Raw genomic sequence first — 15312 nt, forward strand, 5'->3', positions numbered from 1 at the left:
CAAGCAACCAAAGATGCCGTTAGTATGTCGTACAGAACGATAGTTAAAGCCCAAGCTCGGTTCACTTGAACTCGAAACGATGCTTCCTCGAACCCACCGTTTTGTTTCTAGAAGCCCACGTGGCAAATTCAGACATCGAAATCGGACGGCCAGGACTGCACCTTTGGTCGACTGTTGACCCCAACCCGTTCACTTATATATGTTCACCCCCCAACGATGTCGGCCATCCCTTCCTCCTCGACATCGCATCCGTTTATTCCATGGCTACGAGCGACGACACTTCAGGCCCGGCCGAGTGGGTGCAGCTCGGCGGCTGGCCGCACCTGCTGCCGCCGCCGTCACCGTTGGCCCCGCCATCCGGATGCGTGTCGGACTCGATCGTGGTGTCAACCACGTCGAGCGCCACGGTCGACGGTCCGGCCAAGGGTGCGGCGGCCCAACAACCCGGCGTCGAGGGCCGGGTGAGCAAGCCAGTCCGGAGGCGGTCGAGGGCTTCCCGGAGGACTCCGACGACCATGCTCAACACCAACACCGCCAACTTCCGCAGCATGGTCCAACAATTCACCGGCATCCCATCGGGGCCGTACTCGTCCGCGTGTCGACCCGGCGGCGGTCCGATCTCCAACTTCGGTTATAATTTCAATGAGCCAATTCATCAGACGACCTCGATGACTCTTGGGCAGCTCCGGCAGCAGCAACAACAACAACAACAACAACAGTACCTGCAGTTGCAGAACCACCAGTCGCAGCAGCATCAGCAGCAGCAAAACTATCAGTCTTCTATGTATACTGCAAGTGGCGGCAATAATACCAGCAATGATGTTTTTCCTCGAGGGTTCAACAACCTTGGCACTAACTTGGAGGTGGGTGATGGCTTTTTCTTGAATGGCATGTACAGCCAGATGATGGCAAGGCCAACCTCCACTAACGCCAGGGGTGATGGATACTTCTCTTGATACAAGGAAAGTGATCAGGGATAAGATTAATAATTCTGAGAGGGAGGGGGGGGGGAGGGGAGAGAGAGAGAGAGACTGTAAATATTATTTCTACCTATCGTCATACATGATGTTATGAGCAGTCATATGGAATCTTTCTAGAATGTGGTTTATCTATGAGATTAAGACCTTGATGACCTACAATTTGGTCTCCAAGTGGGCAAACTTGTTTTTCTTTTCGCTCGCTAAAGATGCATGCTTGAATGGCTTGAGTGCAGGAGACGTAAAGGTAAGATCGGTTGGTGGTTGGAACCCCACAGATGGCAACCCGACGCAAGGTCAAACCCACAGGTCTCCATGTTTCACCGAAGCACACTTGTCGATGATGTCTTTATGTTGCGTGTGAGTGAAGTGCAAACGAACGGTGGATGCACGCTTTGGGCCCCTCCTCTCTCTCTCTCTCTCTCTCTCTCTCTCTTTCTCTGTGCACGAGTATGCTTCCGGGGTTGAATCTGCGATGTGGAAGACCCATTTTTTCAAACACATGTTCTGCTTCAAGGGACGGAAGCAAATTAAAAGTGCAAGGTTTATGACTTTGTTGCTCTTTCAAATCGCATTCATTTAGCCAATACTTCACCAAATTTGGTGCGGTTCGAATCATCTAAGCTTCAACTTTGACCATCTTGAATGGGATGCGTTGGTCAAATTTGACAAAGTCGTCGTTGAATCATCATCGACGCTTCAACTTTGACCGTCTCGGTTATAGACAGGGCTTCGACGGGCTCTCCGTATGGGCTCATCCGGGCCTGCAAAGCATCCAAGTGGGAACCCCATTTGCCGGGGAAATGGGGCTGGAGATCCACCAATACGAAGATGGCATGGTCAACAACCGGGCAACGAACGGTATGCCTCTTTGACGTGGGAAGATGACCGAGCTCATCTTCGTCCTGACTTTGACTTGGTTATGCGATTTGTGGGTGGGGACACAGTTCCATCACTTGCCACGTGCCGACCGCTAGTCCTGTCTTATAGATCCCATCGATAGGCGGATTTGACCCGCGGTTACCAATCTGATCAAGTCAGTAATTCGAGCTTAACGGCCCATATCATATCTATCAGTGGATAAACCCTTTGCTTTTAACACTCGCGCCCTTTGGATCCGATGGAAACAAACCTCAAGCTTTTAACATTTTCTACTTAAGACTCTCTAATAACCAACTGTAATATACAAAAAGGAGAATAAATAATTGTAGCATAATAATATCCCTCCGAAGCAAAAATAAAAAGTAAAGGCCAAAGGGTAAAAGAGAAAAAGTAAAGAACCGTTATTTCGATCCCTATTAGTGTAGGGGTCTCCGTCACCACCCTCATACGGAGCAAGGGAAATCGACTTCGATCGATCGATCGATCGATCTATCGCTTTCTAATGGCGGATCCCAAGCTCGAGAAGGAGACGAGGGCGGAGGAGGATCAGAGGAAAGAGGCAGCGGGGAAGGCGGTGGAAGTGGCCGACGAGGCGGAGGCAGATGCGGGGAAGAAGGAAAAGAAGGAGCAAGAGAAGGACGCGCGAGAGTGGGGTAGGCCCGTTCGGGTCTACGCCGACGGAATCTATGATCTCTTCCACTTTGGGCACGCCAGATCCCTCGAGCAGGCGAAGAAATCGTAAATCTTGACCTCTTGCCCCCGCGAACCCCTTCCTTGTTCCTGCGTGATTTTACGTTGCTTCTATCTTTTAGACTGGCTAATCTTGCCATCTCCTTGTAGAGGGCGAGTGCAGCTTTCTGATCGAAATGCTCGTTTCTTTTTCTTTTTGTGTTTTTCTTTGCGGATCCATTTGTTTTAGATCTGGATTTGGGTTCGGATTAAAAAAAGCTTCTTCCATTGGGAGTTGCTTTCTTGTTTTAATACAAGTGATTCTTGGCATCCTTCTTCCAAGTGATCACCAATTTATTACGTATCTGTTTGTCTATAACTCTTTTGATTCCTACATTCGGCCTTGTTTTTGTACATTTACGTCGATGCTGGTATAGACACATACCGTGTATGAGAGCATAAACTTTATGAACTGGTTTATTTGCTCAAGATCCCTTTCTTGGGTGCTTGGTTCACCTTGTTTAGCATTTGACCTGTCACCTTCTCTGTGAACTTAAGTTTGGACCCCATTTGGAGCTGTACTTTTTTGTGGTAAGAATATACAAAATTCTTATCTATCATGTGGTGCAATTGACAAGTAATGGATTCAACTAATCAATTTGAACTTAAAACAAAAAAAAGAGAGACAGTTGCATATTTCAAAAACAACGTAGAATTATGAAAGAAAAACCAAAGTGAAGAAATATGTATCAGTAGCTTCTCTAATAATTTGAGGTTAAATTGAGATCGGACACGCATAAGAAACTTTTGCATCTCAATTCTAACAACTTTCTGCTTAAACTCATTTAATATTAGAAAATAATTAGGAATCTGATGCCATCTTATGGAAATTCTTTAAAGCCGTAGATATTACGGATGTGCGTATCATGTTACCAACTCTACCAACTTTTAGTATCTCCTGAAGATAACTTTCTTACTTACAATCTCTCAACTAAAGCGTAGAATCTTCCTTACGAGTGGTGAGAACTGTTGATCTTTTTGTTCATAAGAAGGGGCCCATGAGGCCCTCTGAAACTTCAAATGTGTAATCCTGAAAACTAAACCAAGAATTTAAAAGAAAGAAAAAGTGAGACTAACACTGAAAACTGCATGATAGTCTATTGCTCATGATCACCATCTCAATTTAAGGGTGTGCATTTCGGCTGAACTATCACAGACCTAGCTAATTAGGCTTCCTCTGAATGCTCTGCAACATCTTTCTTGCATTATAATTGTTGCCGAGTATTTTCATTCTACAAATTGTTTGTTACTTAAACACTGTCTTTTTCCTTTTTATCAGGAGTATCAGATAAATGGTATTTGTAAATTTATTAAATCTTTTCATCCTGTAGGTTTCCAAACACGTATCTTCTTGTAGGTTGCTGCAATGATGAAGTAACACACAAGTTTAAAGGGAAGACTGTGATGACCGATACCGAGCGTTATGAATCACTACGTCATTGCAAGTAATATATCTTGCACTTTCTTTCTACAAGCTCTCTTGACAACTGTACCTAGAAAATATCGGTTACTGTGTTTATATTTTGAACCATTTTCTAAAGAAACATGTGCCTCTTGAATCAGTGTTCTTTTTCTTTTTTTCGCTTGTGGAAATTTGATCACTCCCTAAGAAGAACTGTTATTAAAATGGTCTAGTGTTCTGCAATTAGAAGTCACTGAACAAACAAATAAATCAAGTTTGAATTTTGCTTATAAGCCAGTCGAAATATATCTTCCTCTTGCAGTTGTATAATTAATTGTATTATACATGTAATGTATGTATGCATATCTCAAAATTTTGGTATGATTATATACATTTAAATTTGGATAAATTCATAGGTGGTTAGGTGTATTCACATGTTTACATATGCTCACAGAACAAAACAAGTGTTTGATATGTAAAAAAAACTTGGAACAGTTTTGTAAACATCATTGCCTTGGAAAGAAATAAGAATACTCGAATTATATTGTTCAACAAGTGATTCGAATAGACCTTGCATTTTTCAATAATTGCACTGTGAGAATAATGCCATATGCTATGACTTTGATCGTTGCTTATTTGTTTAATAAAGTCATTTCAAATGCACTACGTTATGGTTGTTTAAATTTTCTTAATTATGTCCTTGTAAAATGATATGTGCCTTCCTTTTTTCTAAAGATTTGCAACTAATATATATATATATATATATATATATATATATATATATATATATCTATACACTCACACACACATATACATATGTATGCATCAGTAGTTACTACCAGAACATGATTTAATAATGTTTCATTCGTATAATCACGTGAGGTATGAGTGTATTTGTGAGTCTGGACCTGGAATCACATTGGTTCTGTCTATCTCAAAGGCTGCCCAAGCGCATCATATTGGATGATCTGGACTATTTGACAACTCAAAAAGAACAATAGAATTTCTGTGTTTTTTTACATCTGCACTCTCAGAACATTGCGACACACTCATAGTCTCATAATGGATTATAAGGATATTATTGTGTGCATAATGAATAATGACCTAGTTTATTTTGCTTCCATTCTTTTTGCTGGGAGTTTGTTATACTCAATTAAGCTAGCCAATTCAAGGATATTCTTATCGTCACTTATAGGAGGAAAATAATGCAAATTGTTAATTAGAAACTTCTTTAATTGAATCTTTTTGCTTGCATAAGACTTCTGTTGGTCTTAAGTCTAGGGGTTTGCTTGTGCTTGGATTTTCTAGATGTCTTATTTAAATTTCTCAAAAGAAAGAGTTAGTAATGGCAAATATGTAGTTGTGTTCCTTATGTACCTTTGGAATTATAGAAGCCCTTGTGATGAACTGCAACATATCAATTTTTCCTTTTCTCCAGATGGGTCGATGAAGTCATTCCTGATGCTCCTTGGGTGATCACAAAAGAGTTCCTTGATGAGCACAAGATTGATTATGTAGCGCATGATTCTCTCCCGTAAGGTCACACAACCCAAATGCATCTGTGTTTTTATTTTTGTTGATAGATTTTTTTTTATTCCAAATATTTGTACTACCCAGTGCAACTATTGATCTGTCTAATTCGTTGGATCCTACTTGTGCTCTCATTCTTTGCATCTCAGTTATGCATGTATTTAGAATTCACCATGCATATATATGTATTGCATAATACATGTGAAAGTTTGCATATAATTCTTGGTATTTTGGTTAAACTAACTTTTGAATTACATGAGTATGCTACACTTTTACTAATTTATTTTGGGGATTTTACACACGTGCCTCTCTTAAATATAACAAAAGTTGCATATCTGCACCTGGAAAGCATGCATACCCCTTGAAACAATAAACTCTATCATATATGCCCTTAGCAAGGATAGTTTGAGAAACCATCATTCTCCAGTTTGCAATCTGAGTGTTTGAGGAATGTGTGTTTTCATATTTTACATGGTAAATATAAATTTTGGGAACCCTTTTTCTACAAGCCACAGTTTTGTTTGTTTCGATGAATGAAACACTCTTTTATTTTTATATTATCAATGTAGATATGCAGATGCAAGTGGAGCTGGCAACGATGTTTATGAATTTGTGAGTCATGTTCTTTAACTTATGTGTCTACTATATTACCTTGATTTCTTAGCCTATCTTGTATCAAAATCATTGCTTAGTTTTACATTCCATTTTATTTTAAATCTATTATTGCAGGTTAAAGCCATTGGAAAGTTTAAGGAAACAAAGCGCACAGAAGGGATCTCAACATCTGATATTATAATGAGGATAGTTAAAGATTACAACCAGTATGTGACACGCAATTTGGCCAGGGGATACACCAGGAAGGATCTAGGTGTCAGCTATATGAAGGTTTCACTGATAAAATATGTTTTCAGTTACTAACTAGGCTTTCTTTTTCATGTTTTCTCTGTTGCCATAACAAGTGCCTCTTACCTGGTCATTACTTGTGAAAATTCTTATATAATCCAGGCATCTGATGTTCTGTCATTTGGGATTCCTTCCAGGAAAAGCGGTTGAGGGTTAACATGGAATTTGAGAAGTTGTATGACAAAGTTAAACAGCATCAAGAAAAAGTGGGGAAGAAGGTATTTTTTTAAAAAAATTATTAAACTATACTATGCAGTACTAAAATTTCAAGATATAATATTCATAAATTGTTGTCTCCAGTTTGGGGTATTAACTTCTTTTGGCTTGCTAGATATAAGTTTGATACTCTGGCAGGTGGTAGCCCTGCCTTTTCATATAGATTAGGTGGAATTGTGTGATTTTCTTGTCTATCTGTGTGGCTTAGTAGTGAAACTTTAAATCGGTAACAATGATTAGTTGCTAATGCATGTTTGGTATCCAATCTATACAAATTTGTAAACAAACATTTCATGGAGGCTTTAGCAAATTTTCTAGTCTGAAAATTCTAATTGACTATCCAATTGCAGTCAGTCTTGTTGACTTTTGTTGGAGTAAAATGTGGCCAGTATGCTACTTTCTTCAGCATACAAATTCCGGGATTATTTGGGAGTATAGACAAAAGGGTAAATATGGTAACCTGCTCGAGCTGAAATGTGAATGCTTTTATTATTGATGGTTAAACTTACCCTTTTTATACTGATGCAATGCAAAAGGTGCCCAACAAGGAGATTAGTTGACCCTTGGAAAATTTTACAATGAGTAAATCCTTGAAATAATAAAAGATGAAATTCTCAAGCAATCCGGTGCTTGTGTTATGATGCATATTTCTATATTTTATCTTCTGTACTATACTTAACTGACACTTTGCCTAGTGGAATACCAAGTAGTGCTTCCTTGGTCGAGTCGCATTTTACTGGATATTCTGATTCCCTGCTTGCTCAATGGCTTCGGTGTGCTTTGTTAAGAAATTTGGTATCGATCTGCAGTTACTGTAAGTGGGATAGGCCATCTCTTGGGCAGCATTCGTTGAATGATAGGATCAGAGAATAAATCCAGTTTCAAGATATATTTATCATTGTTGTGGTCATCAGTATGACTTTGCTGCAATAATCTAATGCGCAAAATCATCTCTTACGACAGTTAGGGCTGCTTCATGATGAATGGGTGGAAAATGCCGATCGCTGGGTTGCTGGTTTTCTTGAAAAGTTTGAGGAAGGTTGCCATCAAATGGTTAGTTTTCCCGGCAAAAGTTGTATAACCACAACTGTCTCATATAACGAATGCATGGAAGCTAATTTTCTGTTGAATTTGTCAGGGAACGGTCATCAAAGAACGAATTCAGGAGAGCCTGCAACCAAGAGGCTTCAGCTTGTTGCAGTACGAGGAAGAGTAGCAGCGCAGTATTCACCCACATGTAGTTGTAAATTATGAGGTATAGAGAAAGAAATGCCACAGATAAAATCATATCACATGATGTGTTCCCGAACTCATGATGTCCTGTTGCTGGGTCGTAGGAAGACTTGGTAACGCGTGGGGATGTCTTTGTTTGGTAGACTTTTTGTTTTTGGTACTCACAAAACAGCCTCTTAAAAGTCCACATTGTGAGGCTTCGGTTTTAGAAGAATGGTCTTTATCTCGTGTTACTTTATTCTGAGGTTTTGCTTCGCCAACGTCTTGAATGTTCTCTTACACTCGACATCTTACAGTATTGTGAAGCTCTTCGAGACGAGATCATGTCGTAACATTAATTCAGCATTGATCGAGCTGCTGGATCACAGTCGAATGGCAGCTGACGGTGACGTTTACAATAGGCAAGATTATACTGAAGTAGGTGAGGAGGAAGAGTGAGTGTTCTTTCTGATATCCCGTGCGTTAAAAGGAGGATGCTGTGCCATGGAAATTGCCCACAGCATATCAAGGATCAGTTCACTCGACCAGTCCGAACCATGTTTCCTCTTTCATCCTTGCAAGTCCGTGGCATGACATGAACCAGAAGTTTGGATCCCAAAAGGTCGAGGAGAACCATTCCTTTATGATCTCTTCGCTATCTTCTTGTCTCCCAATAGAATGTGGAGCTTGCGTGTTGGAATGTCCAATATGGCGCTGCTTTCAACGTTTTCTTTTTGCGTCTATATATATATATATATATATATATATATACATATATCTTCAACACAGTTCCCTCCACTTGGTGGAGACGGACAGCGAACCGGGTACGCAGCTCCTACTGTCTCGTCGACCTGCCAAGTCCGATCACCCAATGGACTCGCGGCTGCGTGGCGGACGATGCCGATGGACCACGAAAAGGGGGGGTTCTCTTACGTGGTACAACAGTAGGTTTGTGGAGGTAGCAGGAAGAGCATATCGTCGCCAAGTCCTTTTCCCTCGGCATGATGCTCCGCTGAAACAGTGCCTCCATATATCAACTGTTGAGCCTATCAGGATTCCACACACTGTTTGCACCAAGCACCCAAGGTGGGGCTGAGAGCAAACAAGAAAAGATGAACCAAAAAGATAGCTTCATTCAGCTGCTGGACGACACGTGAACTCTCATGCCCTCGAATAGTTACATTGATTTATGGATCCAACTTTTCTGCCTAAACTTATCGTGTTAAATAATACAACGAGCACCGGATCTACGAGCGAGATGCCCTCTGTTCCGGTGGATATCTCGACACAGATATGGAGCCAGAGCCTAATGGGAAGGAATTGACAGTCCTTGTGAGAGAGAACTAAATAAAAGAGATCTCGGATGCTTTGCAGATGCTTTCGACTGACCACCGGGCAAAGCTTCAGTTGAGCTCCTGTGCCAATGGCACACTTGCCTATGGCCGGGAGTGGAGCACCCAACCGATCGAAAAGGACCCATCTAAAGTTTCTGAGCTAGGCTCCATATTGCCATCGATAGACGGAGCTGACATATCAGCATTAAAAAGATTTGTGAGCTTCGAGACGAGACAGCTAGTTCAACGTACGATTCGTGGCTTTTCGTGTGCGGCTGGAGATTGCCCGAGGACAACAAATTGCAGCGATCGAGAACTCTGGCCACATCGCAGTTCCCTAAGCGTTTGGTTGGTCGCATGAACCAGATCGAACAAAGTATGCGATTACTTGGTTAATGTTTTACTACAGACGAAGATGATGAGAAGAAGAGAGGAAAGGGAACCCACAAAGATGATGAGAAGAAGAGAGGTAAAGAGAAAGTTGTCGCCACACTGTTTAAACCATCTTATTCCATGGTGCGAGAATTGGAATGGACGGCCACAAGTCGTAAAGCTCTTTGTAGCTTTTACGACAATAGGAAATGATGGTTGCATCGGAACCATTCTTTTCGGAGTCAATCAGCATCGAACATTAATGTTTATTCTGTGGAAGCAGAACCGAGGGGTGAGCGCACACAACATGTCCGAGAAACTGGAACGTGAGAAGGTTCCCTTCATCCTTTTGTCATCTCCAGCTCCGGTTCTGACAAGACAGCGTTGCAGCAGCTGCTGCTGCTGTTGCCTCTACCCTCGTCGGGCAAGAAGCGCATGCCAAAGATCGAATTAGCCGAGAATAAGCTTACGCGACGCTCCTCTCCCTCGAAGGAACGAGGTCGAAGAGAATAAAACGAAAAAGAAAACGAAAAAAAAAAAAAGGAGATTTGCTTGCAATCACATGTTGTGTGCATGTAACATTCTCTGCACCGGCGACATACTCGGCAGTGCAGTAAAAGGAGAGACCTACACACAGTAGAAAAAAGGCATTTGACCCGGGAGTTGGCCACCCCACCACCCATGTCGGGCCTCCTCCTAATGTTCCTCCCCGTTCATTCATTAATCCGCGATGACAACATCATGTCAACATCCACAGTGCCCGGTGCAGTCCTCCTCCAAACAACCAAAGCGTTCTTCTCCGTTAGTTTAAGCTCCTTCATCCAACTCACCCTCTTCTTGTCCCGTCGACCCCCACGATGAGCTCATCAAATCCTTTCTCTCTCCTATTTAAGGTTTTGCTTCACTGTCATACCACCACCCTACGACATCACATCACTCCACCCCGCCCCTTCACCACTTCGTGTGCGTTCGGTTCCATGGAGAAGGCCACGAAGGCTGCGTGTATTCTTCTTTCTCTCTTCCTCCTCTTCCCACAGCTCCGAGCTTCGGGCGACTGCGACTGCACCACCAAACGGGAAGCTCGAGACAGCGCCAAGGCGCTAACACTAAAGTTGATAGCCATCGCGGCGATCCTAAGCGCAGGTGCCATGGGAGTCCTAATTCCGATCCTGGGGAGATCGTTCGCAGCCATGAGCCCCGAGAGCGACGTGTTCTTCGTGATCAAGGCCTTCGCCGCAGGCGTCATACTTGCCACCGGACTGATACACATCCTCCCGGACGCATTCGAGAGCTTGACGTCGCCCTGCCTGGGCGAGCAGCAGTGGCAGGACTTCCCGGTCGCCGGGTTCATCGCCATGTCTTCCGCGATGGTGACATTGATGATCGACTCCTTCGCCACGAGCTACTACGAGAGGTCGCACTTCAGCAAGGCGCGGCCTGTCGAGGAAAAGGACGAGAGCAAGGGGGACGAGGAGTCCGCCCGCGACCACGCCGGCCATGTCCACGTCCACACGCACGCAACTCACGGGCATGCGCATGGCTCGGCGGCGGCGTCCTCGCCGGAGGAGGCTTCGCTCTCCGACAAGATCCGGCACCGAGTTATCTCCCAAGTAAGCGTCGTCGCTGATGGGTAGCAGTCCTCCATATTAATCCCGCTGCTTCTTTCCTGATTAACAACAGTAAATATTCTATTGACTATAGCCGAGAGATGACTTTTAGCACAGAAGAAATATATACACAAATGTGTATTATCAAAGATCATTTCAGTTCCAGAGAAGCATATACAGAGAGTGATGATGAGCTTCAACTTGGAAATGTGTAGGTTCTGGAGCTGGGCATTCTGGTCCATTCCGTGATCATTGGCATTTCACTGGGTGCATCTGAAACATCCTCCACCATCAGGCCTCTGGTTGCAGCCTTGAGCTTCCATCAATTCTTTGAAGGCATAGGACTCGGTGGATGCATCGTCCAGGTACTCGGGAACTCCTTTCTTCCATCTTCTTCACTCTCGACATCACATTCTGATTCCCACAAGTTGGAAGTAAAAAGGTGGTGGTGCGACATCTCATACCTTTTGCAAATTGGCAAACGCCACTTCCATGTTCTTCGCTCCTGCAACTGCATGAGATTCACTTCCTGTGATCCTTTTAACATTTGACAGTGATCTCAAATTGGCAAACAACCATTCGTCAAAAAGATTTCAGCAGGAACCTGACCCACAAAAGAAAGAAAAACCAAAAACGAAGATTAACATTAAGATCAATAATATGGCATATTTTGACTTGATATAGTGAGTGTTCCGCAACACAACCCGACCGGCTTAAGAAATTGTTCATTTTAGTGTTCATAAAACTATCAAACTTGATACAGTGATACTGCTTTGATGTTTTGCCTTGTTACATATGTTGCCTCTACCCTGGCAGGCAAAGTTCAGAGCCAAGGCAACAGTGATCATGGCAGTCTTCTTCTCTCTCACAGCTCCGATCGGCATCTCCCTCGGCATTGCGATTTCCTCTAGCTACGACGAGACTAGCTCGACTGCTCTTATCATCCAAGGCATCTTCAATGCTGCCTCTGCAGGAATTCTAATATACATGTCTCTGGTCGATCTCTTGGCCGCTGATTTCAAGAACCCCAGAATGCAGAGTAATGGAAGGCTGCAATTAGGAGCACATCTTGCACTTCTTCTGGGTGCAGGTTTGATGTCCCTTCTTGCGAGGTGGGCATAGGGATGATTCCCGATAACTGTGAGCTGAGGCTTATCCGGGAATATTTTTCCTGCTATCCTCGGGTACGCCAAACAGCCTACTTCACTTCTTACACGTTAGTTTTTCTCCGGTAAAGCAGTGCAAGTGATTGCAATGTTTGAAGCACTTGGGTTGCCACTTTGATTTTCTTGAGATCCTTAGAATAAGGAGAGGGGGTGACCACCCGCCAAGAAATAGATTATACGTTTCATTTTGATGCAAAAAAAAAAAGAGAGAAAAAGTTATTGCCTCTACATCAACAGGAGAAAAAAAGGGTTCGGTTCACTGACCAATTCAAGTTGCATTCTGATGCGGCTCATCGGTATCGCTCTGTCTCGTGGTCTCTGTTCATGTTTTCACGGTCGATAGCCACCGACTTATATCTACTTGGCCCTCCGGCACAAGATTCTGCTTCTGAAACTGCTTGAGATACCTTGGTGAGTGATACAGATTAACAGCCATCAAAATGATTCTACACAATGCAATATCTTTCATCGACAGAATCTGGGAAAAAAACCAAAGTATTGGCACAAGCATCAACTTTTCCAAATGGTTCAAAGTTATTAAATAGTGTAAAAAGAAGACCAAGATACATCTTAAGACAGCTTCAATAGATTTCCTCCAGAAAAGAAAGAAAGGAAGAAAGCATCAGTGGGTCAGACTTACGTCCTGCAACGGTATCGGTCTGATGGTATGAATGGCTAATTTAATGTGGAAAAAAAAAAGGATTGGTTTAGTCAACTGAATTGGAGTATAGAATTAAACCATTTACTCTACCATTGATAATGTTCTGATCATTTCCTCAAATGTTCATTACTGTGGACAAAGAACATTGTTGTTCATCTATGGTCGAGGCTACTTCTGAGATCATAGCAATCTACTTTTTCTCACAAAGATGTCGAGCACATTTCATCCATGTAGTTTAAAGGAGAACATATGCTTCAACAACTGGGTTTCTAACCAATGGCTGTAACACATCCCTGGAGAACATGGTACCAAGCTACATTATTAACCATCAACTAAATTCTCTTCGGATATGAGTCAAGGTGGAGGGACCAAATCATTACCTCATCTATGACTCTGCACCATTGCTTCAAAGAAGAGCACATTTGGTCAATAATGCAACGAACATAAGACAAAGGTCTGATAGCAACACATTGTGAGGAACAGAGCAAATATCAAGCACCTTGTTATGGACCATCCTTTATGAAAGCACAGAGAGCATAGAATACGATGCCAAACAACAGCACTGACTCCCTAAATTATCCGAGCCATGCCAGGGATTGTAGGCAACATCTTCATCTTCATGGTCTGTTCTTCCCAAGATTATCCAGCTGCCACATCCTGTCAAGAAACTTCTTGTTTAGTTTTATGAAGACCCACCAATCGCAATGGAAAGGTTTTTCTTGTGTGTTCAAAAGAAATCTGGATCGTCTCCATCAGGGTGATCCGACGAAAGATACAATGATAGTTGCATCCTGACTTTATGATCTTGCACAAACTCTCGGTAGAAAACAAGAACGCAAACATAGAGAAGCATCTCATGCAAACACAGAGCACTGTCTAAAATTATAGCATACGGAACTTGACATAACAAATTCAAGTTATCAAGTGTTCACTTTGTCCGATGCACAATCTAAAATTATAGCATAACAGCAAGGAATTATTCGTCATCCCCATACTTTGGTAAACCGGCCAAGATATGCTGTGCCAAATGAAAGGTCTTGTCACGGAAATGACACCGTAGCACTATATGAAATGCAGTCATCAGATTTCCTACTTGGTGTACATTTGAACCATACCAACCATACCCATAACAACGGCATCCATACTAAAAACAATGAGAATTTTTGAAATCTCATATTGTGATAATTGACATGACAAAGTATGCTTAAGAATAAAGGAGAGCATTTAATCTGAATAGTATTCTTGGAGATCTTTCACGCAAAGAATTATTTACATTCCACTAGGGATGATAAGGTCAACAGATACAATGCATAAGAATAACTAAATTCTATTCTCGGAGAAGCTTCACTCAAAGAATTCACTATATAATACATAAGAATAACTAAATTCTGTTATTGGAGATACTTCACTCAAAGGATTGACTACAGTCCACTAGGAATGCTTAAGGATAATGGGATGCATTTAACCTAAATACTATTCTTCGAGACACTTTGCTCAAACAATTATCTACAAAAGACATTGCTTAAGGATAACGGAGAGCATTTGATCTGAATACTGTTCTTCAAGACACTTTCACTCAAAGAAGCATCTACTTTCCACCAGGGATGATAAATACAATTTCATCTAGTAACATAACTGGAAAATTATTATTATTATTATTATTTTTATGTAGAATGACCTTCGAATGGCAAAATATGTTACTGCATTATATGTAGCAAGCAACTATGAAGACGAAAAAGATTGAAAATAATAGAAGAACCCTAAACCCGTCAAAATAGAGAACAAAAATTTCCATGAAGTGCGACTTCTTTACGGAATGGGACTTATATCGGCTCAACCTTTATGAACTCATTATTCATCATTGACTGAAAATGGACAAACAATTCCAGTCTTTCATGCCCGCAGGTTCGATACCCACCCCCCAAACCAAAAAAAAAAACCTTTCGTTAATTATTCGCCATTATCGAGATGCATATGACAATCTAAACAAAGTATGCCCAAAAAGATTGCGATCCGCGTCGAATGGAATTAAAAGAACAAAAATTACCCAATTCCTCGTTCGTTGGTGCAAAACCCTAGGCTAGGAGACGAACGGTGACATAGCAATGGCGAGCGACACGCACAAGTGTCCACCGGCAAAAAGAACCTTATCCGAGATACAGAATCCCATGAAATCAAAAGAGAGATCGGATTAAGAGAATTGGAGACGGGCAATCTTGCGGAACGAGGCAGCAGAAACGGGTCGGATTTCTTCCGCTATATGGGCCGCGTTTACCGCTCACTAGTCATTATTGGACGTCGGATCAAAATCAATATTTACG

The 15312-nt window shown here is 42.1% G+C and overlaps 3 protein-coding genes and 1 long non-coding RNA gene across 9 annotated transcripts; 3 read left to right on the top strand and 1 right to left on the bottom strand.

The window, feature by feature from the left end:
- The first annotated feature begins 227 nt into the window (after positions 1–227).
- On the top strand, positions 228–1528 carry LOC135650210 (uncharacterized). The gene has a single exon (XM_065169439.1). The coding sequence runs from the start codon at positions 261–263 to the stop codon at positions 954–956; it is 696 nt and encodes a 231-aa protein (XP_065025511.1). The 5' UTR covers positions 228–260; the 3' UTR covers positions 957–1528.
- A 754-nt stretch (positions 1529–2282) lies between these two features.
- Positions 2283–8110, top strand: LOC135648907 (choline-phosphate cytidylyltransferase 2-like). The gene is made up of 8 exons (XM_065166921.1): positions 2283–2597; positions 3920–4033; positions 5429–5524; positions 6090–6132; positions 6250–6405; positions 6561–6641; positions 7603–7692; positions 7778–8110. The coding sequence occupies exons 1-8, from the start codon at positions 2362–2364 to the stop codon at positions 7853–7855; spliced, it is 894 nt and encodes a 297-aa protein (XP_065022993.1). The 5' UTR covers positions 2283–2361; the 3' UTR covers positions 7856–8110.
- A 2369-nt stretch (positions 8111–10479) lies between these two features.
- On the top strand, positions 10480–12430 carry LOC135648906 (zinc transporter 4-like). Its single transcript, XM_065166920.1, has 3 exons — positions 10480–11167; positions 11380–11529; positions 11981–12430. Exons 1-3 carry the CDS (start codon positions 10535–10537, stop codon positions 12284–12286), a joined length of 1089 nt encoding a protein of 362 aa, XP_065022992.1. The 5' UTR covers positions 10480–10534; the 3' UTR covers positions 12287–12430.
- On the bottom strand, positions 11782–15227 carry LOC135648913 (uncharacterized). Of its 6 annotated transcripts, XR_010501131.1 has the most exons (4): positions 15039–15226; positions 13491–13648; positions 13372–13395; positions 11782–12808 (listed from the first exon to the last, which is right to left on the bottom strand). It is a non-coding gene; the product is annotated as an uncharacterized LOC135648913 (long non-coding RNA). The 6 variants fall into 6 exon arrangements; XR_010501132.1 differs by having other exon boundaries at positions 11782–12724; positions 13372–13648; positions 15039–15227; XR_010501130.1 differs by having other exon boundaries at positions 11782–12737; positions 13372–13648; positions 15039–15227.
- Between the last annotated feature and the right edge of the window lie 85 nt (positions 15228–15312).

The sequence above is a fragment of the Musa acuminata genome, chromosome BXJ3-9 (assembly GCF_036884655.1).
Source record: "Musa acuminata AAA Group cultivar baxijiao chromosome BXJ3-9, Cavendish_Baxijiao_AAA, whole genome shotgun sequence".
Lineage (NCBI taxonomy): Eukaryota > Viridiplantae > Streptophyta > Magnoliopsida > Zingiberales > Musaceae > Musa > Musa acuminata.